Here is a 27832-nt window from a genome sequence, read left to right on the forward strand (position 1 = left end):
TCTCCGGGACAGGTGGAGGGATAACGAGTAGAGCTAAATGTTTAAGTCATTTTAAGTTATATTGTTAAGTTGATGATGTTTGTTTTGTTTAATTTCTCTTCACCCATACAAAGTTTGCTTTTTATTTAATGGCATGAAATCTTGTAACGCGATCTTGTCATTTAATTAGCATGGACTGTTGGCATTGCAGGGCAATTAACCATATTGCTAATGGCATTGGAGTCACATCTGCACCAGTGTAGGTGAGGATGGCAGACTTCAATCCCTGGAGGACATTAGTGAATCAGACGGGTTTTGATGACAATCGTCACTGGTAACATGATTGCCAGCAGGTTAGCTTTCAATTCCAAATATTTTTAGAAATTAAAGTTTTCCTGTTGCTATGATGGTATTCAAACCTACATCACCAGAACATTACCCCTGGGCTCTGGATACTAGCCTGGTAACAATACCATAAGGCCACTGCCTCCCTGGTCCATAACAGGACCATAATGCTAGCAACAGGACCAACAGAATATAATTTTATGAATTTAATTTGTTATCTTATGACACATACACAAAGAAAAAAGTTGCTGCATTACTGCAAAGCATGACAACTAGACCATGCTTGTAATATACAAATATGCACTGACATTCATTAGTATCATTCTTCACACAGTCAGAGTAATTAAGGATGGAAACAGCCCCTTCAGTGCAACCTGTCCATGCCAAATATAATCCCAAAATAAACTAGTCCCAGATCCCTCCAAACCTTTCCATTCATGTACTTTACCAAATGTCTTTTAAATGTTGTAATGTGCCCACATCCACCATTTCCTCTGGAAGTTTATTCTAAATGTGAACCGCCCTGTGTAAAAAAAGTTGCCCCTCATGTCTTTTTCAAAATCTTTCTCTTCTTATCTTAAAAATGCGACTCTATGTCTTTAAATACCCCATGCTAGGGAAAAGACAAATACCATTAACCCGAACTACACTCCTCATGATTTTATTGACTTCAAAGGTCACCTCTCAACCTGCTACGCTCCTGTGAAAAAAGTCTCAGCCTTTCCTTTCTTTATAACTCAAACTTTCCCTACCAGACAACATCCTGGTAAATCTCTTCTGAACCCTCTCCAGCATAATGATATCCATTCTATTACTTGGCGACCAGAACTGAACACAGTAATCCGAAAGAGGCCTCACCACTGTCCTGTACAACCTCAAAATGAGTTCTGAACTCCTATACTCAAAAGGACTGAGCAATGAAGGCAAGCACGCTAAACGCATTTTTAACCGACCTGTTTATACGTGACGCAAACTTCGAAGAATAACATACCTGAGCCCTCTAGGTCCCTCTGCTCTACAACACGACCCAAGGCCCAATCATTAATTGTACAAGTTCTACCCCTGTTTATTGCACCAAAATGCAATACCTCGCATTTATGCAGATTAAACTTCATCTGCCATTTTTCAGCCTATTGACCAAATTGATCAAGATTTCTTTGTAATTTTAGAAAATCTTCTTCACAGTCTACTATGCCACCAATTTTGGTGTCTGTCCAAATAATACACACATATATTTATGTAGCATAGAGTTGTTTTTGCTGGCCACTTTTGTCACATTCATTTTGCTGACAAAATAAATTTACGGTAGTGAAATCAGTATGTCAAGTCGTAATTCCTTTTTTTTGTTCAATGTTCTGAAGAAATGTTGATCGCTTTAAGCAGAATTAACCTCTTGGGTTGACAGAGGTATTTACTTATCCATGCACTGTTAAACATAAGAACATAAGAACCAGGAGCAGGAGTAGGCCATCTGGCCCTTTGAGCCTACTCCAGCATTCAATAAGATCATGACCTCAGTTTCACTTACCCACCTTCTCTCCAAACCCCTAACTCCTTCACAATCCAAAAAATTATCTGTCTTAGCTTTAAAAATATTCAATGAGGAAGCCTCAACTACTTCACTGGACAAGGAATTCCACAGATTACAATCCTTTGGGTAAAGAAGATGCTCCTCAATTCAGTCCTAAATCTGGTCCCCTTAATTTTGAGACTATGCCCTCTTGTTCTAGTTTCACCCACCAGTGGAAACAACCTCCCTGCTGCTATCTTATCTATTCCCCTATAATTTTATATCTTTCTATAAGACTCCCCCCTCATTCTTCTCAATTCCAATGAATATAATCCCAGTCTATTCAACCAATCCTCATAAATCAACACTCGTTAACTCTGGAATCAACCTAATGAATCTCCTCTGAACCCCCTCCATTACCAGTACATCCTTTCTCAAGTAAGGAGGCCAAAACTACACACAGTACTCCAGGTATGGCCTCACCAGCACCCTATACAGCTACAACATAACTTCCCTGCTTTTAAACTCAATTCCACTAGCAATGAAGGACAAAATTCCATTTGCCTTCTTAATTACCTGTTGCACCTGCAAAACAACTTTCTGCAATTCATGCACAAGGGCACTCGGGTCCCTCTGCACAGCAGATTGCTGCAATTGTTTTTAATTGTTCAAATAATAGTCCCTTTTATTGTTATTCCTATCAAAATGGATGACTTCACATTTATCAACATCGAATTCTATCTGCCAGACCCTTGCTCACTCAAACTATCTATGTCCCTCTGCAAACTTTCAGTGTCCTCTGCACACTTTGCTCCACCACTCCTCTTAGTTTCATCCGCAAACTTTGACACACTACATGTGATCCCCAACTCTAAATCATCTATGTAATTGTAAACAATTGCGGTCCAGCACTGATCCCTGAGGCACACCATTAGTCACTGTTTACCAAACAGAAAAGCACTCGTTTATCCCACTCTTTGGTTCCTGTTAGTTAACCAATTCTCAATCAATGCTAATATATTGCCTGAAACGCCATGCACCTTTATCTTTAGCAGCAGCCTTGTGTGCAGCAGCCATTCATTTGGAAATCCAGATACATATCAACTGGGTCCCCGTTGTCCACTGCGCTCATATAATTCCCACAAATTCATCAAGCATGGCCTGCCTTTCATGAACCCCTACTGCATCCAGCCAATGGGGCAATTTCTATCTAGATGTCTTACTATTTCTTCCTTAATGATAGAGTCAGGCATTTCCTCACTGCTGAAGTTAAGCTAACCGGCCTATAATTCCTTTGTCTACCTCCATTTTTGAACAGTGGTGTCACATTGGAAAACAACCAATCTGCTGGAACTACCCCAGAGTCTCGCGAATTTTATAAAATTACCAAAAGTGCACTTACCAATACTCCCACCATCTCTTTCAGTACCCTGGGATGCGTTCCACCAGAACCAGGAGGCTTGTCTGATTCCACTAGCTTGCCCAATACTACTACTTTTGTGATAATGATCATGTCTAGACCCTCACCTACATCAGTCTCTTTGTCATCAATTACTGGTAAGTTATTTGTGTCCTCCACAATGAAAACTGACACAAAATACTTCAGCAATGCTTCAGCTATTTCCTCATTTCCCATTATTAAATCCCCAATCTCATCCTCTAAAGGACCTTAGCCACTCTTTCATTGCACATATTTGTAGAAACTTTTGCTATCTGTCGTTATATTCTGAGCTAAATTATGAGCCTAAAGTATCTTATGTTTCTTCGTAGCCATTTTTGCAGCTTTCTGCTGACCTTTAAATTCTTCCTGATCTTCTAGTTTCCCACTGGTCTTTGCCACTTTGTATGCCTGACCTTGCAATTTGATAGTCACCTTTTATTTCCTTAGATATCAATGGCTGATTACCCCTTTTCTTATAGTCCTTCCTTTTCACTGGTATGCATGTTTGCTGAGCACTTTGAAAAATCACTTTGAAAGTCATCCACTGTTCCTCAACTGTTCCACCGCACAGTCTTTGCTTCCAGTCTATTTTAGCCCACTGCTCCCTCATCCTATTGTAATCTCCTTTATTGTAGCACAGGACCCTTGTATTGGATTTTATCTTCTTACTTTCCATCTGCATTCTAAATTCAACCATACTGTGATTGATCCTTCCAAGAGGATCCCTAACTATGAGATCATTGATTGTCCCTGTCTCAGTGCACAGGACCAGATCTAGGATAGCTTCCTCCCTCATCGGTTCCATTACATACTGGTCAAGAAAGCTTTTGCGGATACATTCGATGAACTCCTCCACAATGCTGCCTTGTCTGTCCTGGTTCGACCAATCAACATGTAGATTAAAATTACCTAGATAATTGCCGCACCATCTTTACAGACATTAGTTATTTCTTTGTTTATTGCCTGCCCCAATGTGATGTTATTATTTGGTGGCCTATAGACTACACCTAACAGTGGCATTTTCTTCACAGAATTTCTAATTTCCACCGAAACCTAAAACATCTGTCGCTTACCACCCTGACCTTCCTGTCTTTCCTTCTGAATAGTCTCATACCCCTGGATATTTAATTCCCAATCGTGACCATCCAAAAACCATGTCTCAGTAATTGCTATTAAATCATATGCATTTGCAGTAGTTTGTGCCATTAACTCATCAACTTGTTTCAAATGTTATGGGCATTTAGGTAAAATGCCTTATGCTTTAAATCACATTTGAACATGTTTTCACATATCCATGAATGACCTGTTCATATCTATGATGTAACTAAGCCAATCTTCAGAATCAATCTTTTTATTTAGGATTGGTTCCTCTGGTCCCATGTGGGACAAGACATAACAAGACCCTTTCACCAGCCCTGGTACAGAGTGACCTTTTTCGCTTTATCCCGGGTGATGTCTCACTCTTGAACATCCTTCTTAAATATACTTCTACTTTGGCTGACCCTGTTTACTATTTCATCTGTTGGGTGTCCATTCTACTGCCACTCTGGCAAGGTGTACATACCCAGAAAGCAAAACAAAAACTTTCCTGCTCACATCAATCACCTCCTCTGTCACAATGTCTTGGAGGCTTCTCTACACTGTCATGTGTGGCATTTTTTCACTGGTGAAGTTGTCTCTCCAAATGATGGCCAGGATATTGTGTAAGCAATGCTGGTCAAAGAAGTCCAACTTAGGTAGAACCTTGCGGCTCTCTGCCATTCTTGCAGGTGTAAACTGCAATTGGTACAACAGTGGACATGTGGAATCAGAGCTTTATGTCAGTACTGATTATAGTAGATGTTCACATCATATAGTGCTGCTGCAAGATCATTGATCTCCTTACAAGAATTGGCAAAGCAGCAATCTCTACATTGCCCTCCTGGATACATTGCTTCTGAGGTAGGGGAAGTGATCAATTTCCTAGATGTTTTGTTGCCCAATTCTGACATCAGGGCACAGCTTAGATGCCAACTGATCATCATTGTATTGATTTTCCTAGAGCTGATGCATAAGCCAAACTTGATGCTTCTATTCACAATACTGGTGGTCACGCCTTGGTGCAATGGTATTTAAAAAATTCAGATTGATCAACCAATGAGGATGCCAAAGTTTGCACCCATCATGTCTTTCCTCATGAAGGGATCAATAAGAGGAAAAGGAATAAGTCGAGAATCCAGCTGGCCATACGCTTGTGATGATATCAAACAAATGCTTATGGGTTCTCTGTTCATGAAAAAGTAATTGGAGTCACAGTTGAAGTCTTTGAGATTGTTAAGATATTGCTCCAGCACATCACACGATTTGTGATGTAACAGAATGACTGCCATCAGACATAAGTAAAAACTTTCTTGAAATCAATGAAGTTAATAAAAGCAACTTCTGATATTCTGGGGTCTGCTGGGTTATGATGTCCCAGAATATGAAAGATCTGCTCGCACTATCCCGGAAGCTGTCTGTTCTTCATCAAGGGTACCACTGATTTCTATTTTCAATCTACTGAGGAAATCGCCCAAGATGTTCCAAAGTGCCAATTGTGGTGATGATTTTGGTACTGAGAATTGGGCTTGTAAAGAAGTGGATTTTAGTTCAGCCAATCCTATCAAAGGTACATCTTTAGATGCTTCATCCTTTCTTCGCTAGGGTTTACTGGTATGACTATTTCTTGCTGGTTCTGAAGTAGTAATGTCTTTTTACAGTATAAGGGTGTTCGCCTCAAGACTTAACCTTCCTCTTTTACCAACCAGGCTTGGGAACAGCTTCAGCAGAGTTACGTCCTGGGGAAATGAACATAAGTCATAGAAGCTTGAGGAGACAGTACAACCTTCAAGATTACTAAACTACTCAATATGATCATGGCTAATCTTCTGACTCAACTCCACTTTACCGCATGCTCGACACATCAAGACAGAGGGCAGAACTGTGAACAAGGTGAAGAAGTAAAAAGAGGAGCACTTCTGATATGCTCTCCTTTTCACAACTAAGGACTATGTAAACCACATTATGGTGGAGTTCTCAACTATTTGCAAACCATTTCCAAAACTACTACTTTTAATTGTTCCTCTCCCTTGAGAGCTCCTAGGGTTTCTATTGACTTCACTGCCCGCCACTTTCAGCATGATGCCATCACCAAACACATTCATCCCACCTTCTTCCACACAGGCATCCATCTGTGACATCCTAGCTCACCTCTCAATCGCCCCCAATAGCTCATCCCCTTCTCATGTAATTGTATGAGATGTAACCCATCCTTCTTTGTTTATTTAAGTGTCTGCATCCTGATGGGACTTCACCCCAAGGTCTTAAAAGTGGCTAGCGAGATAGTTATTGCATTGGTTTTAATTTTCCAAAACTTCTTCAGTTTAGGTAAAGTCCCGTAAGATTGGAAGATAGCAAACATAACTCTGTTATTCACAAAGGGAGGGAGGCAGAAAGTTGGTAACTACTAACTAATTTGCTTAACATCAGACAAAGGGTTTAAGTATTAGAAGCTATCATGAAGAAAGTTATTCAGGGATATTTAGATAAGCTCATGTCAATCAGGCAGAGTCAACATGTTCTTTTTGAAAGAGAATTCACGTTTAACCAATCTACTGGAGATTTTTAAGTAGGTAATGGGCTGTGGATAAAGGAGAAAAGGTGGATGCACCGTACTTAAGAGTTTCAGAAGTCATTCAATAATTGGGTCACAAAGGAGTTGGCAGAATAACAGGTCATGGTGACATATTAACATGAATACAAGATTGACTGGCTAACAGAAATGTAGACATAAATGCATCTTTTTCAGGTTGGCAAGATATAATAAGTGGTGTGCCGAAGGACCTCAACTGTTTGCAATTTATATACACCCCTGGATGAAGAGATAGAAGGTATGATTGCCAAATCTGCTGATGATATAAAATTAGGTTGGAAGATAAGCTGTGAAGATAATTTATGGAAGCTAGAAATAGTTACACATAGGTCATGGAAGTGTGCAAAGATCTAATAAATGAAGTATAATGGGGGAAAATACTAAATTATCGATTTTAGCACGAAAACTGAAAAAGAACCAAATTATCTAAATTCAAACAGAGCTCCAGGATGCAGAGAAATCTGGTCGTCATAGCACAAGTCGCAAAAGGCTTGAGGGGCTGAATAAACTACTCCTGCTCCTTGTTCATACGAAACATTATTTCTGGTTCTCCATCCACCGATGCTACCAGGCCAGCCAAGTATTTTTAGCACTTTCTCATTTTGTAAGTTCTGAACTAAACTGGTTCACCCAAAATTTCTCTGAATCTGCCAGCAATTCAGCGATAAACCGGAATAAAAACGAAACATCAGACCACAACCCACAAATGTCGAGTCTTAACTCATAAATAGTCCGTTAGCTCTTACTCAATTAAAGAAAATTAATTGACTTATGAGTCATCAAGAACAAAATGGAAATATCATGAGAATGCCACAAATCTCAAAAGTAGAACTTAACATGTTATTTCACCCAACCTTTGATGAACACAAAACAAGATGCCTAATAATTTACTCACCTGTTTGATATATTCAAGAAGACTAGGAATACAATTAATTTCAAACTTGAGGTTCTTTAGTGGCTCCAACCATTTACCCAATTCTAAAATCAACAATAAAACAGAATGGATGAACACCAAAATTCATGACACATATTCAGTGAACAGGCACCTAACTGGGGATATCAGCAAAATAGGTTAATTTTGACAGCTATCATTTGGTCATAATATTTCTCTAAATATTAAAATATTTCAAGTTTTGATGCCCAGTTGCAAGATAAACAACTGTTCTAAACAAAAGCAAACCAATAATTATCTAATTAACTAGTCTAATAGGATTTAATTCATAACCATGCTTTTTACTTAAAAGACTTCTGTATGTTATTAAATTGTTGAAAACAAAATTATACTTCTTTCAGGAATAGAATGAAGTTTTAACTGAACTGTGAAACAAGATGAGGCATACAAAAATATAGTTTGCAGGACAAATTTAGTACTGAAGAGGCAGGAAATTGCAAAGAAAAGTTTGGATTAAATCTTCAATAAATTTTGCTTAAAAAAAAACTTACTCCCAATAAAATTAAAACTAACAAATGTAAAACAATTGTTCAATGTGAACGACTAACATTAAAAATGAAACTTTTATGTTAAGTGCAGGGCTCCTGTTCAGGTAATGGGCTCTCACTGCAGTTTTTAAAGAAAATAAGTCCAGTGACTTAAGAAATTTATTGTAATTATTTTACCTGTGGCTTATGGATTTATACATTAGCAAGAAATTATGAACTACTAAATCTGATCAATCCCAAAATATTTTAGGGTTAATGTGTCAGGGTACAATTTAGCTGAACATGCTGTTTAGCTTTTGTGAAACATGCAGCATGAATGATTTTGCATCAGTGATCTACTTGACATCACTACATTGTGAAACAGGATGGCCAAAAAAAGATAGAAATGGGATAATAGGCTAGGATGGTAAAAAGGGTGGCACCACAATTTTCTTTGGAAGTGTTTCATTTCTGGGCTGTTGTCCAGAATTACTTCGTCATGTCATAACTCATCAGCTATTCATGTGCATTAAAACTGAAAATATCAATGTTAAATATTTTAACTGTAGACAGAGTTTGGATTAACATATCAAAGAAGACTACATTTCAAAAACGGGGCAGTTGTATTTATTTCTCCATATTTCCATGTTTTCATTTGTTCATTCATGGAACATGGGCTTCACTGGCTCGACTAGTATTTAATGTCCATTCCTAATTGCCCAGAAGGCAGTTATGAGTCAGTCTGGAGTCACATGCAAGTCTGACCAAGAAAGGATGGCAGATTTCCTTCCCTGAAGAATATTAGGGAGCCAGATGAGTTTTCGCAACAAACAGCCATTGGTTCCATGGTCACCATTAAGCTATATTTTTTTAAAAATTCTATTGAATTCAAATTTCACCATCTGCCATAGTGGGATTTAAATCCATAACCTCAGAACATACTCCTTGAATTTAGGATTGCTAGATCAATGCTATTCTATCATTGCTACTGCACCTAACGCTGCACATGTCTGACATCAGGCGATACAGTAAAAGGGCTATGAGGAGAAATGGTCATTTTGTTACAATTTTCTTACGATACTAATATTTTGACAAGTAACAGAGAGCCTAGATAATGATAATTAACTGCAAGGGGTAGCTGGTTTAGACACACATCTCATGCTTGGAATTAAAATCATTCATCGTGACAAGGGGTCACTAATAATCTCTCTGATGAAGGGTCCAGGCCCAAAACGTCAGCTTTTGTGCTCCTGAGATGCTGCTTGGCCTGCTGTGTTCATCCAGCCTCACATTTTATTATCTTATTTCATTTAGTTAGATGGTCTTGAGCATCTCTTTCACCCTGTTTGAAATGACCTTTGAACATTTCTCCAGCCACATTACTAGTTTACTGCTTTTCTTGTTCATTGATCCACTGCCTTCTTTTTGTTCTGCTTTGTTCTTTTTGGAGGTCTAGAGCCCAATAACAGGTTGGAGACAAACTTCAGTATCTGCTCCATCCTTTTTATTCAGAAAATGTCATACAACAAGTTTATTAAAAACAAGATGCATCGGAGGGAAACACTAAGTGGTCAGCGAAGTGGGGGTTCTGGCATCTAGAAGCACAGTGGGAGGGGATTGTAGAATCCAAGATTACTACGAATTACACACAAGAGCTATAGAAGTATTTGGCAGTACTAGTGGTGTGGTTAGAATACGAAAACACTGATTAGGTAGTGAAATGTGTGAACATTGAGAAAGGGCATTTTAAAGTCTAGAAGGGCTGAGAAAGGATTCAAAAAACACTGATGGCAATGTACAAGAGATATAGGGGTAATACAAATGGATGATGTGACAGATAGTATAGCAGTGGGGAACAATGCTGATACTGAAATTTTGATGGTATAATTGCTAAACCGAGGAACCATTCACAATTTTTCTAGATAAGACTTTAGACATTTGGGTAAAACGTTTATATCTTTGCTTACTGTATCCTTTCAACGCATGAACAATTGGCTTCACAAGCATACAGTGTTTCCAAATCTTTTATTTTATTGAAAAATAGGGAACAGCTTTTAAGTTATACCTGCATAAAATATAACCAATATCCTTTGCCCCTAAATGTACAACACTGACAAACATATTTCAAAACACAGCATGCATAATTTATGAAGGTATTTCATCTGGTGAATAAGGAAATCACTGAGGGGTTAAACAGATATTTTGCATCAGTCTTCATGTTGGAAGATACTTTAAAGATACTATTCATACTAAAGATAACAGGGAGGAATTAAGTATCATCACCAGAAAAACAGATAGAGAACTAACTAATAGGCAGGAAACAGGGAGTAGGATAACAGGCTCTTTTTCAGGCTGGCAAACTGTAACCAGTGGTGCTCAACAGAGATCAGTGCTGGGATTCCAACTGTTATGATGTATATTAACGACTTACAGGAAGTGAGTCTCCTGCAGCCAAATTTGTATTTGATACAAGAATAGGTGTAAAGGCAAGTTGAGAGAGGGATTCAAAAAGGTTGCAGAGAGATAATGATAGGTTAAGAATCTTGACAAGAAGTTCACAAATAGAGTATAATGTGGGAAAGTGAGAAGTTGCTCATTTGATAGGGAAAACAAAAGGACAGGGTTCTACTTAACAGGAGGAAAATTTCAGGGAACTGCAACACAAAGGGACCTGGGGCGGTGGGGGTACTTGTGCAGGAAACAAAGAAAACTAGCACACAGGTGTAGCAGCTAATCAGGAAGGCTGATAGAACATTGACCCTTATTTCAAGGGGGTTATAAGAGTAAGGAGGTCTTACTGCAACTGCACAAGTTGAGATGACACCTGGAGTACACTGAGCAATTTTGGTCCCATTATTTAAGGATAGACATCATTCAGGGAAGATTCACTAGGATGATGCCCATTGTGAAGAGATTATCTTATTAGCAAAAGCTAAACAGGTTGGGATTCTACAGATGAGAGTTTAAAAGAATGAGAGGTGATCTCATTGAAACAGTTAAGATTCTAAGAGGCTTGACAGAGTGAATGCTGTGAGAATGTGTCCCCTCATGGCAGGATCTACAATGTGAGGATATAATCTCAGTTCAATGGGGCACCAAATTTAAGACCGAGATGTGGAGAAATAGTCAAGATCCTACTGAATGGCGGAGCAGGCTCAGGGGTCAAATAGCTACTCCTGTTCCTATTTCTCATGGTCTTATCTATTCATTTAAAGGACGCCGTCTCAAAAATCCTTGCTTATTTTCCGAATCGTTTGTTTTTCCTCACCAAGAGAAGTCAAAGACCCTCCGCCAAGGCCCTTTTGAATGTTAACCACCAGAACAGCAAGTAGATTTCATTCCATTTAATGAGATTCATTTGTTACCTTACGGATGGGTATGTCTTGACTTCACAATGCGTGTATAACATATTAAGTCCAAATACAAGTCTACATCTCAGTTGAAGGATCAAGAATAAGGAGGCACACATTTAAAGTGAAAGGCAATTTTAGAGGGGTTTCCAAGAAAAGTGTTTTCACCACAGGGTGATGATGTTCTGGTGGCATACTTCAGGTGGGTAACTTCATAATTTTTAAAAAATACTTGGGTGAACACTTAGGTGTCAAACATTCAAGGCTATGGGCCCAGTGCAGGAATGTGGGACTGGCATAGGTAGCAGAGTATTTTGACTGTACAGACTTGATGGGCTGAAGGGCCTTTTCTACACTGTATGATTCCACGATACAGACACATTAAGAGAAAAATAATTAAAACACTTCACCTTGTAGTTTGGGATTGGTATCATCAGCCTTACAGAGTCTTAGTAATCCAGCAGAATGCTGTTCCAACATTTGTGCATCATGAGTTGATTGCACTGTAAGCAAAATAAGCATGCAGGCATAATTGCATGCAACAGATTTTCTGGACTTTGTGTCCCTGAAATTTAAAAAAAAAATCAAGATGCACCACTCTCCATAGCAAACAAATCATGTACAATTTGCAAACATTTTCATTTCAGACTATTTCCATTTGGTCCCTTTTTGATTATTCCAATCTGCCATTCAAACTAAGGGATTGATGGGAGCAGGGGTTGGTAGCAGAGAGAACAAGCTGCATCCTAAACCACTGTAAAAACTATACAGGATTTTTCAAAATTTCTAAAATACTGCCTCAAAAATTTGCAAAATCCATGTTCATGTCATGATATTTACATGTGACTTTTAATTTTAACATACAGACAATTATGTTGCTGATATTATACTGCTACTCCTCATCTGATTTGTGATTAGTAAAATGTTGTGGCATTTAAAACCATGGATAAATTTTGGTAAAGTCCTACTAATCCCCAAAATATTGCATGAAATAAACGGATACAAAGACTATGCAAAAGACCAAACAGTTTTACCATTAGACATCAACCACTGATGGAGGCCTTGCATTAGAAATGTACATGTAAGTTCTACATCAAACATTTCTGTCATGCTCTTTGTGTGCGAGAAGATATATCAGAGTTTTGCATTAAAGAACGCAAAACAAAAAGTTTGTCAAGCAGGAGGGAAAAAGCAGGAGAGAAGATAAACCTGGGGGAGTTGGCAAATTGCAAGTCTGAGAGGACTAGAACCTTGGTGGGCCGAAGAAGGAGCAAGGCATTGACACCTCATGGATAGTGGAATCAGAATATATCACTACTAGGCAGGCGCACTTGAGTTAAGAGCATGGAATGAGGATACTATTTGTCAATGGTCACGAAGAGACCACAGAGGATAACTAGAGGCAGAAAGTCATTACAAGAGTCATATGGATATTAATTCTGATGCTGACTATGTTAAAGATATATGCAATCATCTTGGAACGAGTTATATTTTGTAGGAAGAGAATGAAAGGAAGTGCTGATAATAACTGATAGCAATAAAAGTGAATTACTTGAATAAACATGGGCTTCTTGGATGAGTGAGGAAATAGCAATCATGAGAAAGATAGCAAATATCATTAGGAAAGAATCAAAGTTATGAAGCAAAGCAAATACGCCATGTATAAAATAGAACAAATGGACTCTCTGCTACAATACTTTCAAGTTTAAACTGTCGAGTAGAGTGAAAGTATGCAGGTCCAATTCCGATTTGTTTCACATGCAGGACAGAGTAAGGTAACATACACGTTATTTTTGTATAGGATACTTGATCAAGTTTTAAAATTTTAACAATATGCTCTTATTGATATATCTGACTTAAAACAGGATTTTAAAAAAAATTATGACACTTCCAGAGATAGTTTTAAAATGGTTTCAATTTCACACTCTATTAAAAGTACAAATTTTTGTCTGCAAATCATGCAAACATATTTAATAATTTCTATTAAAAATTAACATGTTTTACACAAACTTCAAATATTTAAAACTACTTAGTAAACATCCCCTTGTCCTTACCAACCATCCCACCAGTATCCACATCCAGGTCAACAGCCGCCATTTCCACCACCACCAATGAGATGCCAACACCAGACATATATTCCTCTCCTCTCCCTTGTTCACGTTCCACAAGGACCGTTCCCTCCAGGACACCTTGGTCCACTCTTCCTTCATCACCCAACAACTCCTATGACGCCTTTCCCAGAAACCAACAAAGGTGTAAAACCTGCCCATTTATTTTCTACATCCCCTGTATCCAAGAGCCAAATATACCTTCCAAGTGAACTAGCACTTCACCTGCACTTCATACAATCTAGTCCCTTTGCACTTGCTGCTCACAATGTGGTCTGCTCTATATTGGAGGAACAAAGCATAGTATGGGTGACTACTTCATTGAACATTTACATTCTGTCCACAAAAAAAGAGACAGCTGCCTGCCACCTTAATACACCACCTGTTCCCTGGCTAAAATCTCTGTCTCAGGTTTGCTGCAGTAAGGCTCAACGCAAGCTAGAAGAACAACACTTCGTTTTCCGCTTCGAGACTCTGCAGCCCTCTGGACTCAAAATCGAGTTCAATAACTTAGGGCCTGAACTTTCCCACGTCCTAGATCCCAGCCCCACACATCAGGTCTTGTTATCACACAGTTAGCCATTACACATTACTTATTGTTAGCCACTAACAGTCCCCATTAACACCTACTCACCCTCCTAGCTGGATCATTATCTGCTCCTTTGTCCAGCTGTTCTTCTCTCTCTTTGGGCTTCATCCCCACCTAGCATTTACTCCTTACCCCTCTCCCTACGTTTTCCTACCTACCGTCAGTTCTAAGGAAGGGTCATCGGACCCAGAATGTTAACACTGATTCTCCTCACAGATGCTGCCAGACCTGCTGAGCTTTTCAGGGAATCTCTATTTTTGTTTCTGATATACAGCATTTGCAGTTCTTTTGTTTTTTTTTAAGTAAACATCCTCCTCTCCCGCATTCCAGTCCAACATATTTGTAAATTATAATGATGTTTGAGCTCACGTGCAAATGGAACTGTTTAGGCAAATTCTCTGGACTAAAAGAAGCAACAAGGTAAACAGTTGTATAATGTGTTTTTTTTACCAAATAAGAATATTTGAACTTGGTTAACAAAGAACACTTTCAAAAACATGCAAGAATCACTGCTCTTATTTGTGCTAAACTAACTTGCATAAATTATCTATTAAAATAACTTACCCCAAGAGCTCTTTGGAATAGTATTCCATAAGAGTAATGAGACTAGAAAGATTTTTATCCAGCTGGAGCACATGGGACACAGCATTTCGCCCGATTGGATTGAATGTAATCAGATAGAGGCTATGAAGAGTTCCTAATACATCAGCACGATCTGTTTCCTCAACTGCTAAACCTCGATTTAAGTAGTCAAAAAGTTCAGAAACATACTGCAATGCCTGTAATGAATACAAAAGCCATATAGCCAATGCATCATCATTGCTATTCTCAGATTGGATACCCTCGTCCTGATCTTGATCTGAAGTCTGAGACAAGGCTCGTATCAGTAGATTCGTTGCTTCATACTCTGTACTGAGAAATAAAAGACCAGTTTGTATCTGAATGAGGAACTTAATCAGGTCTTTAATAGACTGTAACACACTCGGATGACCATTGGTTGCAGGAATAGACAGGAGCAGAGTGAGTGATTCCAGAAAATGGCAGCTGTTAAGATACCTGCAAAAAACAAAACAAACTATGTTATTCCAATCTCATGAATACTGCAATCAATGTTACTCATCATGTCATCTAGTTATCTATACTTAACAGGAAGTTGACTATATAGTGGATAAGCACATTGATCCAAACAATTATTCCATCAATTGGCCTTTTTTATATTTGCTTAATACTTTCGGAAATTGTCTTAAATTTAGGCTGGATTGAGTTAGAAATTCTTTCGTTTCATGCATCCAAATAATGAAATTGAATCTTTTCTTTAATCAAATCTTCATTCAATATACGCAGGCAACCTAAACTACGCACACACAAAACGCATTTTAACTTGTTAGCTATTTAATGTATTTACTCTGCCAGGTGATGCAATAGTGCATTGTGCTGTATAATAAACAAACTAGCCCTAAACTAGGTGTCAACAAGCGCAGCCTTCATGTTAATTATAAAGCTACATGACAACAGTCAATCTTCTGTGGCAAAGCTTGCAACTACACAGGACAGAGTGGATGAGTTAGTTCTGGACTTAGAGAGGAGTTCATGCTGAGAAACCAAAAGAAAAAGTTAAAAATGAAACTGAATTATGCCAAACTAAATTCAGGCATTATATGGAAATAGAAGAATAAGGACATCAAGTTATTTTTCCCAGATTACGACAAATACTTGACATGATGTTACAGCACAACAATCACTCGTATAAAACTGATGGCTGGCTTAAGGCATGTTAAACAATACTAACTTAGGAACAGATAGAGTAGCCACAACAGAAGATGGAATTAAAACTATTTAAACCACTAATAAAGGAGAAAGGAAATATACTATTGTTAGAACCAAAAAGTGGATGTTGATCAAAAAGGATAACAAGATTAAAAAATAATAATCTTAGGCATGGTAAACTAAGAGGAAACCAAAAAAGGCAGGAGAAAAAGAACAAACATGATTAAATCCTTCAGCTGAAATACCACAAGTATTCAGAATGCATACTAGAATGAGAAAGTTTCGGCAGCAGAAGAAAATTATGACATGATTACTGTGAAACTGTGGCTCAGTCCGGGATTTATTATATACTTATTAATGAAAACTAGAGGTTATAAAAGTCAAGCAAAGATTGTCTAATGCATTAATTTGGAAATTAAGCAAATTCAAATGCTATCGTGGTGAAAAGTAAACGTACAAGTCAGTCAAGATGCATAAAATGATTAATTGGAGGGCAGTTCAAACAAGTTGGCTACAAAGCATCAGAACAAGGGAACAGGAATTGAATTTAATACATGGAGTGAAGAGCATGCACACCGGAAATAACATAGCTGTGGAGTTACGTCATTTAACTTGATATGAACAAAGAATGTTCTTGTACACATTAGGCAATAAAGTCAGAAACAGTAAATGTGACAAAAAACTACTTTTAAACCCACTACATTAGAAATCCCACTGAGGTGATGATACAACCAGGACAGATTCTCGAAACCAGTTAGAAGTCAACAATAATGAGATAGCAGTGAATTCAATAGGAACAAGTGATAACAAGGTCGTAAAAACTAAGACCATCTAAGACTATCAACACATTGAGGATGCAGACCGGAGTATGACATGGAAACTGTATTCCATTCAGTGATGATTAAGTGAAAAGTATTGTTGAATCACCTATCAAAGTTAAATGATAATTTCACTAAAAATACTATCGACAAGAAAACTAAGTATCAATTAAAAATTGGTACCAAAATATATAAACAAACTGACTCAAAATGGAAACGTAGGACAAAGAAAAATAATTTCATGTGAAGTATACATATGAAAGGAAAGGAAGCAATTTATAAGTAATACAGGATGAAGCTAAAAATTGTGGATACTCAGGATTCTAAAGGTAGCGCCGATGACAGCCATATGAAATGTTGATTTTATACACGAACAGAGAAAATTCTGCACTGCTACATAGCACTAGAAGTAGGCTACATGGCCCCGCAAGTCTACTTTACCTTGCAATAAATAACAAAATTCCATTTGCGTTCCAAATCACTTGCTATACTTTCTGTGATTCAAGTACCAGGACACCCAGATCCCTCTCTACCACCGCGTTCTGCTATATCTCTCCACTGAATCGTACACTTTTATTTATTCTTCCTGCCAGAATGAACAAGTTCACATTTGTACACCTATACACCATCTGTCAAATTACATCCACTTACTTGTCTATATTCCTTGCAGACTCTCCACTAACTGTCAGCAAATTCAGCTACCACAAATTCAGTCTCCTCATCTTAATTATTAAAATATATTATAAACCATGTAGAACAAAGCACTGACCCCAGCACCAATTACAGCTTGCCAATCTGAAAAAGACCCATTATCCCTCCTCTTTGGTTCTTGCAATCCTTTGTTCCGGCTAATATGTCACCTTTACACCACATTTTCTCGTCTTATATATTAATATTTAATGAGGTACCTTATCATTGATGTTTTATAATCCAAGTACACTGCATCTACCAATTTCACTCTAGACGGATTAATTCAACAATACTTCTCTTTCAGAAGGTCATTTTGATTTTCCCTGATCGCATTGTGACTTTCTAAGTATCCCGCTCTCACCTCTAAACTGAAGGGTTCTAGTGCTTTCCTTATAGATCATATAATAGAATCGTAGAATCTCTACAGCATGGAAACAGGCCCTTCGGCCCAACAAGTCCACACTGACCCTCAGAACATCCCATCCAGACCCACCCCCTTTCAACCCACCCACGTCATCTGGTTCTGGTTACAGCTTTTAGATTCAATACTTTTCTCTACTGATGGTGATTACTCTCAGCTTCTCCACGCCCAACATCTCATGATTTTCAATTACCTTTGGAAAGTTTGCCAAGTCTTCTACAGTGCAAACAGAAACAAAACACTTGTCCGAAAAAGACCTCATTTTTTTTTCCCTATTATCAATTCCTCTGACTCTCTCTTCAAAAGATTAACAATAGTAAAAGTAGCTCTGTTCCTGTTCAAATATTTGTACTCTTCCTATGGCCTCTGTTTTAATATTACCAATTAATAATTAAGATCACCAAGGAGATCCTTTCCCATTAATAATTTCCCAATCTCTCACCATTTCAGAAATGTTTTGCACTTCTGTTTACCCTACTAATCCTGGATAATTTCATATTTTTCACATTATATTCCATCTATTTTGTTCTTGCTCACTCATTTAGCTTCTCCAAACCTCCTTGATGCCTTTTTGAATCTTCCTCAATTAATATTCTCACCCAGTTTTCTTATCAGCACATACGGAATACTTCACTTGGTTCCCACATCTAAGTCATTGAAACAAATCATGAATAGCAGAGCCCCAATCACCGATCCTCATAAAACCTCAGTAATCACAGCCTGCCAAATTGAGAATGACCCATTTATTGCTAGCTTTGCTTAGGGCCTCTTGGCCACTCATCAATCTACCTTGGTATATTATCCAAAAACATACATGCTTTAATTTTCTTTCAATTAACCTCTTGCGTGGGACGTAACGGAAAGCCTTCTCAATATCCCTTGCAACTTGCATCCTCAAAAAACTTGAAAAGGTTTCACAAACAGCTGGATCATAACAGTGTCACACACAGAGTGATCACATTCTTTGTAACAGATTCCAGCAGTTTTCTATGACTGATGTCTGGTTAATGAATCTATTGTTCTCTGTTTTGTCTCTCTCTTTCTTAAAGTATTATGTTACATTTACTACCTTCTAATTTGCAGATAGCATTCTAGAATATTAAAATATTAGAAGGTGACTTCCATTTGGCCATTTCTGTACACCAATCTTTTAAATCAGCTGCAGAGCACTCAATCCAAATTGAGTGCAAGAGATACGCAAATGACTGAAATTGCTGGTTATATTTGCACAATATAGATATAAAATAAATACCGAAATTTAGTAGAAATATTATGTGCCATAAAGAAAGCTTTTGGCAGCCAATCTCAAAAGAACAAAATAATGTAATAATGTAGTCTTAACAATGGAAATTCCAATATTCCAATTCGCTAGATATGGAAACAGTGCAAAAATGCAGTTTATGACTTCAGTATAATTAAATATTCCTCCTTAGAAAATGTTTTATTAATGTGCTAAATAATTAGCAATGAAACAAAAATACTTGCACATACAAGTTGCCTCAAAGTGGTTCACACAATGCAACTACAAAGCACCATCTTCAAAAGACCTGTCAAACCAAAACTTCTACCACCTAGAAAGACAAAAGGCAGCAAACACGTGGGAACATCACCACCCGATAGTTCCTCTTCAAGTCATACATTACCCTTACTCGGAAATAATTACTCCTTCAGTCCTTTTGTACCAAAATCCTGGAATGCTGCCCCACCCCCCACACCATTCAAGCATTGTCAATAAAAGTTGGCTTTGGTATCCTGTGAATGACTAAATAATACAGTTGTATTAAGAGCAAAGAAGTATCTTCTTAAATATATGTTTGTAATCTGTCCATTTATAGAAAACAAGAAATACCTTAACAGAGCAGGTACAGGATCATCCCTTTCTGGAGGGCCAGTGATGCGAGCTGCAGTTGGAAATGACTTAACAGGTGGCTGGGTCATTGAATAAGGTGCAGTCTCCAACAAGTGCAAAAGTTCATCGAGAATGCTAACAATTTTTTCTACTTCCACTTCACTTATATTAGAGGCTTCTAACAAATGGTCCAAATCCATCGGAGTCTCAAGATCTACTTCTTCGTTACTTTTATTTCCCTTCTCTTGCCCAATATTAACATCTTGGTCTACTTCACTTATGTTTGAAGGGACAGGAGTACTTTCTGCAAGATGAGAAGCTATCCTTTCCAAATCTGACAAAATCTCATAAAAATGGCATTTCTGTACTATAGCACTGCCTGCTGTAACAACTCTCACAGTTTGGTCCGTCAGTATAAGTTCCACTAACCTCTGATACCCACTTTTTTGTTCTTCTGTCTTGTTGTTCAAGAATTTTTCCATTCCCTCTGTGACACTAACAAAACTATCCAAAGCCTTGAGCGTATTTAGTTTTAAAGAAGATGACATATGTTCTGCAAACAACAGAACAAAGAGTTTATCAATAATACCTGCTCCTGAAAGGGCTGAAACTCCCTCAGACCCACATTCAGCCAAAGATGAAACAAGCTTTGTCCCAGCTTTTAGCTGCCTGACATTCAGTGCTATAGGTTGTGTTACAGCTGTACGCAGGCTTAAAGCATCCATGGTCCAGTCTACTAGCTGTTTTAGATGGTCCTGATCACTTTCAAATAGCTGAACATAACTTAAACCCTTAACCAGTAAACTCGGCACCTCTTCTAAAGCCATTACCCATTTAGCACCTCGGTCATCTTTGTATAGTTCAAGCAGTTCCTTTAACTTAACGGCAGCATCTATATTTGCTGCACCTACGTTGTCTAAGTCAAGTTCCTTTAATCTAGTGACTTCATTTTCATATTTAGTCCTATAGGGAGGATTAAAGTATAAAAGAGGTCCTACGTCTCTGTCATAAGGATCATATGCCATAGTTGGCACGGATGCCAGATCTTCAGCGGTATAATCAATGTCAAAGCTTAATTTATAATTTTCACGTTCCAAATCTGCAATTCCATCTTCATCACTGGAGATTTGTTCATAGCCATCATCTTCTACAAAATAAAAATAATGACAGTTATATATCTTCACTGTTGGACTTCAATAATTTCAACATCATTAATATAATGAAATCAAAGTCATCCATTTGATCTAGCACTAAGCTATTGCACAAATAATCAAAAGAACGTGGACTCATATACCACTATAGCGGTTTGAAAATTTCAAATTCAGTTTAAAATCTGGTGTCACTAAAAGTGATCATGAAGCTGTCAGATAAAAAAATCAAACTGATTCACTCAGGTACTTTAAGGAGAAACTCTGTCATCCATAATCACTCTGACCTATATGCGATTCTGATCTCACAAAGCAGTTGACATTTTTAGGAAATAATGCTAGTCTCACCAGCAACACGTATATCACAAGATATTTCTTTTTTAAAAAAATCACTTTTTTTGGTTTTCAGTTCAGTTAAACACACAACTGTAACATCCAAAGAGATGAGAATTGTGAAATAATCCTAGTTTTACTCAATAACAATTGCTCAAAAAGGATCCTAGATTACCTGAAGGACAAATAAAATGGCAGAAATCGTAGTGCTTTGACACAAAATATAATAATTCAGGTTAGTGAGCACAAAGGATCAGAAGTACAGCACCCCCCAACTTGCTCCAAATGCAATGTAGCACACTTAAGGAAAAGATTCTACCACAGGATTCTGAGCTAAAGACCATCTGGAAGAGCATGGCTTGATCAAATACAGTCAACACGGCTTTGTGAGGGGTAGGTCATGCCTTACAAACCTTATCGAGTTTTTTGAGGATGTGACTAGAAAGGTTGATGAGGGTCGAGCTGTGGATGTGGTGTATATGGACTTCAGTAAGGCATTTGATAAGGTTCCCCATGGTAGGCTCATTCAGAAGGACAGGAGGAATGGGATACAGGGGAACTTAGCTGCTTGGATACAGAATTGGCTGGCCAACAGAAGACAGCGAGTGGTAGTAGAAGGAAAATATTCTGCCTGGAAGTCAGTGGTGAGTGGAGTTCCACAGGGCTCTGTCCTTGGGCCTCTACTGTTTGTAATTTTTATTAATGACTTGGACGAGGGAATTGAAGGATGGGTCAGCAAGTTTGCAGACGACACAAAGGTCGGAGGTGTCGTTGACAGTGTAGAGGGCTGTTGTAGGCTGCAGCGGGACATTGACAGGATGCAGAGATGGGCTGAGTGGTGGCAGATGGAGTTCAACCTGGATAAATGCGAGGTGATGCATTTTGGAAGGTCGAATTTGAAAGCTGAGTACAGGATTAAGTATAGGATTCTTGGCAGCGTGGAGGAACAGAGGGATCTTGGTGTGCAGATACATAGACCCCTTAAAATGGCCACCCAAGTGGACAGGGTTGTTAAGAAAGCATATGGTGTTTTGGCTTTCATTAACAGGGGGATTGAGTTTAAGAGTCGTGAGATCTTGTTGCAGCTCTATAAAACTTTGGTTAGACCGCACTTGGAATACTGCGTCCAGTTCTGGGCGCCCTATTATAGGAAAGATGTGGATGCTTTGGAGAGGGTTCAGAGGAGGTTTACCAGGATGCTGCCTGGACTGGAGGGCTTATCTTATGAAGAGAGGTTGACTGAGCTCGGTCTCTTTTCATTGGAGAAAAGGAGGAGGAGAGGGGACCTAATTGAGGTATACAAGATAATGAGAGGCATAGATAGAGTTGATAGCCAGAGACTATTTCCCAGGGCAGAAATGGCTAGCACGAGGGGTCATAGTTTTAAGCTGGTTGGTGGAAAGTATAGAGGGGATGTCAGAGGCATGTTCTTTACGCAGAGAGTTGTGAGAGCATGGAATGCGTTGCCAGCAGCAGTTGTGGAAGCAAGGTCATTGGGGTCATTTAAGAGACTGCTGGACATGTATATGGTCACAGAAATTTGAGGGTGCATACATGAGGATCAATGGTCGGCACAACATTGTGGGCTGAAGGGCCTGTTCTGTGCTGTACTGTTCTATGTTCTATGTTCTATGTTCTATGTTCTAAATTATTGATTATGTTGTTAAAGGTGATAGGCATTGTTGGATTAGGGGCTATGATCACGTACAGGGATGTGTCTCACTCTGAAGCAGTAAGCAGTTAAAGTTGTTTGGCCTGATTGCCTACACCTTTTTCAAGATGACATCTATACTGCTGTGTTTTTGGTGAGGAAGCATTAGGTGTGCAGTGCACACCTGAGGTCTTATTTGGCTGTTGGGCATTACAAGGGATGGAATACATTTGTCATTTCCAAATCAGCATTCTAATTTTAACTTTGTTCATTTAAACTCTAATTTCAGTTCCAATGTTCCTTTACAAGGCCATCACCCTTTAACCTAGTTTAATTTGTTTTATTTGAATTAATTTGAGTTTATCTCGAAAGAACTATAAAGGGCTTTTCTCTCTTAATGCTCAGCAGAGACAAAGGCAGCAAAGACTTCGGTAAAAGTTATGGTAAATGGCTCAGTAGAATTTTCCATGATAATAGTCAGGTTATCACGAAACCAGGTATTCACAGTACAGCCTGATGTGGGGTCATTAAACACATCTCTGGCCTCAGACATGAGAAGACCACATGGAGTCTTGGAAATTCTGTTGGAAAATATTATATAGAATCAGCTGGGACACTCAGTTGGGAGGCAGAGAATTGTAAGGCTGCACCCATGCGAATAAACCAACTGACAAGAAAAAGAATTGTATCTTGTGTCGTTCTTCATCATTTGTGTTCAACCCATTGAATACCCATGGTATATTTGACACAGTTAGAAGCTATAATCCATTGCAATTTAATGCAGACAAAAGTGGATGAAAGATGATTGTTTATGAAGTCATTTAAAGGAAGCTTGAACACCAAACTATACAGTGATTTCCTGTTCCTTAAATTTCATTTATCCTTGAATTTAATTGCCAAATTTCCTCATTTACCAATTCTGGTATATCATCATAGAAGAATCATAGGACTCCCCTGCAGTGTGGAAGCAGGTCATTCAGCCCAAGAAGTTCACCCCAACCTCTGAAGAGCATCCCACCCAGACCCAACCCTCCCCACCATTCCTGTAATCCCGCGTTCTCCATGGCTAATGCATCTTCCCTGAACATCCCTGGACAGCATTAGTAAGTTAGCATGGCCAATCCATCTCACCCGCACATCTTTGTACTGTGGGAGGAAACTGGAGCGCCCACAGGAAGCCCACGCGGAGATATGAAGAGATTGTTCAAACTCCACACAGACAGTCCGCCCAAGGCTGGAATCAAACTCTGTTCCCTGATGCTGTGAGGCAGTAGTACTAACCATCGAGTCACCATGCTGCCCTGATATCAACCTTCGTTCTCGATCTTGAATCTAGATTTTCCTTTTGCATTTATGGTATTATTCTACTCATTCTATTTTCTCACTCAATTTACTTGCATAGTTTTCACTGAATTGGAGAACAATAATGCTGAGTGAATTTGTCTTTGGTCAAATTTTTCACATCCCATATGACCAAACGTTGATTTGCACAACTGTATAATCCTTTACAATACTGTTGTAAATACATACCATCAACTTCTTCCCTCGCCTCTTCTTCCACATCACCTTCCTCTTCTTCAATGCTTTCTACAGTTTGCTGATCTTCATCTTCCTCTTCTACTTCTGGATCTTCCTCCTCATCTTCCTTTTCCTCCTCTGGAGGCTCTTCCTCTTCTTCAGCATCAGTTAACTGTACCTCCTGGTGATTGGAAGAACGATCTGGAGAGATCGGTTCAAAATAATCCTCTCTCCGTTCACTTTCATCCACTTTATTTGGACCCACTGAAACAACAAGCCATGAATTTAACCATTAGCAAGACCTTACACAATACTTACACAACACAAAAAAAGTTCTGTTACAAACAGTATGCTATGAATATTGCCCAAAGGTATTTATTTCAACTAACTACTTATATGGTTTTGAGAAATCTACTAATTAAAATGATGTCCGACAGAAAGTCAGTAAGAAAACAAACCAATTCAGAACACAGTCAAAGCTTCTCTTCAAATACACCCCCAACTTAGCAGTCACCAGAAACTGAGCATTTCATTTGTTCAGAAAATTATAAGACATAGGAGCAGAACTAGGTTATTCACTCCATCAAGTCTGCTCTGACATTCAATGAGATCATGGCTGATTTCAATCCTCAACCCCACTTTCCTGCCTTATATCCAGAACTCTTGATTCCATTACTGATTAATAATCTGTTTATCCCAGCCTTAAAAATAATTAACGATTCAGCCCTGACAGCACTCAGCAGTTAAGAGTTTCACAGATTCACTACCATCAGAGAAAAAGTTCATCTTCATCTCTGTCTTGATTGGGCAACCTCCTACTCTGAGTGTTTGCCTTCTGGTCCTTGACACTCTAACAAGGGGAAACTATCCACATCTACCCTGTCAAGCCTGTAAGAACCTCAGAAGTTTCAATTCAGTCACTTCTCATTCTTCTAAACTCTAATGAGTACAAGCTCAACCTACTCAACCTCTCTTCACAAGACATACAGTGAATCAACCTTCTCTAGACTGCCTCCAATGCCAGTACATCTTTCTTCAGATAATAGGACTTAAACATTTTACAATATTAAAGCTGTGGTCCGGCTAGTGATTTAGGTAGTTTCAGCAAAATTTCTCCACTTTTACACTTCATTCCATTTGAAATAAAAACCAAGAATCCATTTGCCTTCCTTATTCCCTCTTGAATTTGGACACTAGCTTTTTATGTTTCATGCGCTATGGCCACCAAATCTCTCTTCTCTGGCACCTTTCTGAAATCTTTCTGATTTTAAATTATATTCTGCTCTTCATTTCTTCCTGTCAAACTTACATTTTACAACATTATATTCCACTAGCCAGATTTTCATGCATCCACTCAACCTGTTTATATCAGTCTGTAGACAGTTTCATCTTCAATATTTGGCTTTCCACCTACTTTTGAGGCCCACCGATCCCTGTGGCACTCTACCAGTTGGATCTTGAAAATGCTCCATTTATCCCAACTATCTGCCTTGGATGCACTGGCCAATCCTCTATCCATGCTAATAATACACTATCCCTCCAACATCATGTGTTCTTATGTATCATACTTACTGAACGCATTTTGGAAATCCAAATATATTTGAACTATATCAGTTGTAGCTGTATAAAACTTCAGTTACCCCATATTTGGAGTACTGTGTACAGTTCTGGTCACCACACAATAGGAAGGCTTTAGAGGCTATAGACAGTGTGCTAAAAACGTTTAGCAGGATGTTGCCCGAATTGAAGTCAATTAGTTACAAGGAGAGGTTGGAAAACTTTGATTGTTTTCACTACAGCTCCTGAGGCTTAGGGGTGACCTACAGAAGTACAACAAACTTTATTTTAAATGGCACATTATCAACTGGCACTCTCAAATAAACTGGCAAAAATTAGATATCTGAAATACCAGCAGTTTACTGTATTATCACAATACACTGATGTCCAAGTAGTCAGTTCAGCATATGAGTGAGAAGGCTCTCAGCCAGTAAGTTCAGTTTAAGGCAAAGTTGCATCATTATTTAACTGATTTATGCTGTAGATGAAGTGTAATAGTGATGTGTATACTCCCTGCATTACATCAGTTTGTGTCTTTACATTGATTATGTGGATCTCGATCAACCAGTATATTTGATCAACCTGCACACTCCTGGTCCCATAGGTGCTGGTTAATACAAAGTTTGCTGCATACAAAATTATGAGAGATGTGGATAGGATGGATAGTCATCTTTTTCCCAGGGTGCAATGTCAATTATGCAAGGGCACAGGTTTAAGTGAGAGGGAGAAAGTTCTAAGGGGTTTTCTTTATACACCAAGGGAAACAGGTGTCTGGAATGAGCTGCCAGGGGAGGTGTAGAAGCAGATATGATAGCAACATTTAAAAGGCATTTAGGCAAGCACATGAATAGGCAGGAAATAGAGGAATATGGACCACGTACAGGCAGATGGGATTAGTTTAGAATGACATCGTGGTCAGCATAAACATGGTGGGCCAAAGGGCCTGTTACGGTGCTGTACTGTTCTATGCTCGATGTACGGGCTCAGCTTCTTCTAATACAGGTAGCTCTCTCAACTCTCTGCAATCAGCATTTTAAATAGGATAACATCTAAAGTGATGAATCTAACATCTCTAAATGGGTTGATCAGAAAAATAGGATGATAAGAAGAAGAAGACAAAGACCAAGAAGACAAAGAAGACGAAGACGAAGAAGACGAAGACGAAGAAGACGAAGACGAAAGAACAACATTAGCCTATCCAATCATTCTTCACAGTTGGTATTTTAAGGCCTTTTTGTGGTGCAGTGGTAGTGTCTCTATCACTGGACTGGAAGGCCAGGGTTCAAGTTCCACTTCCTCCAGAGGTATGTAATAACATCAGTGAACAGGGTGAATAGAGAAATAAAAAAAATTAAAACAGACTTCTGGAGAGGGCTCTTGTGACGGACTACTAGTGTCCCTAGCCCTGGACCGAGAAACCTGAGTTCAGGTGCCACGTGTTCCACAGGTGTATCTCTGAACAGTGTGATTTTAAAAAACAGGTGAGTCTAACACTTGCTTTACATTCAACATCTACACAATACAACATTTGCATTTAAATTTTTCAGTCAAAATAAAGAAATTACATAAATGACAATGTTTGATATCCCTCAGTAAAACCGTCCAATTTTTTTTGTCATTCATTTCCAAGGAAATGGGCATTGCTGGCTTGACCATAATCTATCGCCCA

At 38.5% G+C, this 27832-nt stretch overlaps 1 protein-coding gene across 3 annotated transcripts in view; it reads right to left on the reverse strand.

The window, feature by feature from the left end:
- virma (vir like m6A methyltransferase associated) overlaps positions 1 to 27832 on the reverse strand; it is a 97629-nt gene that overhangs the window by 49414 nt on the left and 20383 nt on the right. For all 3 annotated transcript variants that reach the window (XM_048529476.1, XM_048529477.1, XM_048529479.1), the window contains exons 7-11: positions 24619 to 24870; positions 19957 to 21103; positions 14976 to 15467; positions 12125 to 12279; positions 7841 to 7923 (exon numbers count right to left, since the gene is read on the reverse strand). In XM_048529476.1, the coding sequence (XP_048385433.1) occupies positions 7841 to 7923; positions 12125 to 12279; positions 14976 to 15467; positions 19957 to 21103; positions 24619 to 24870 (2129 nt within the window). The remainder of the gene's footprint in view (positions 1 to 7840; positions 7924 to 12124; positions 12280 to 14975; positions 15468 to 19956; positions 21104 to 24618; positions 24871 to 27832) is intronic.

Source organism: Stegostoma tigrinum, chromosome 5 (genome assembly GCF_030684315.1).
Source record: "Stegostoma tigrinum isolate sSteTig4 chromosome 5, sSteTig4.hap1, whole genome shotgun sequence".
Classification (NCBI taxonomy): Eukaryota; Metazoa; Chordata; class Chondrichthyes; order Orectolobiformes; family Stegostomatidae; genus Stegostoma; species Stegostoma tigrinum.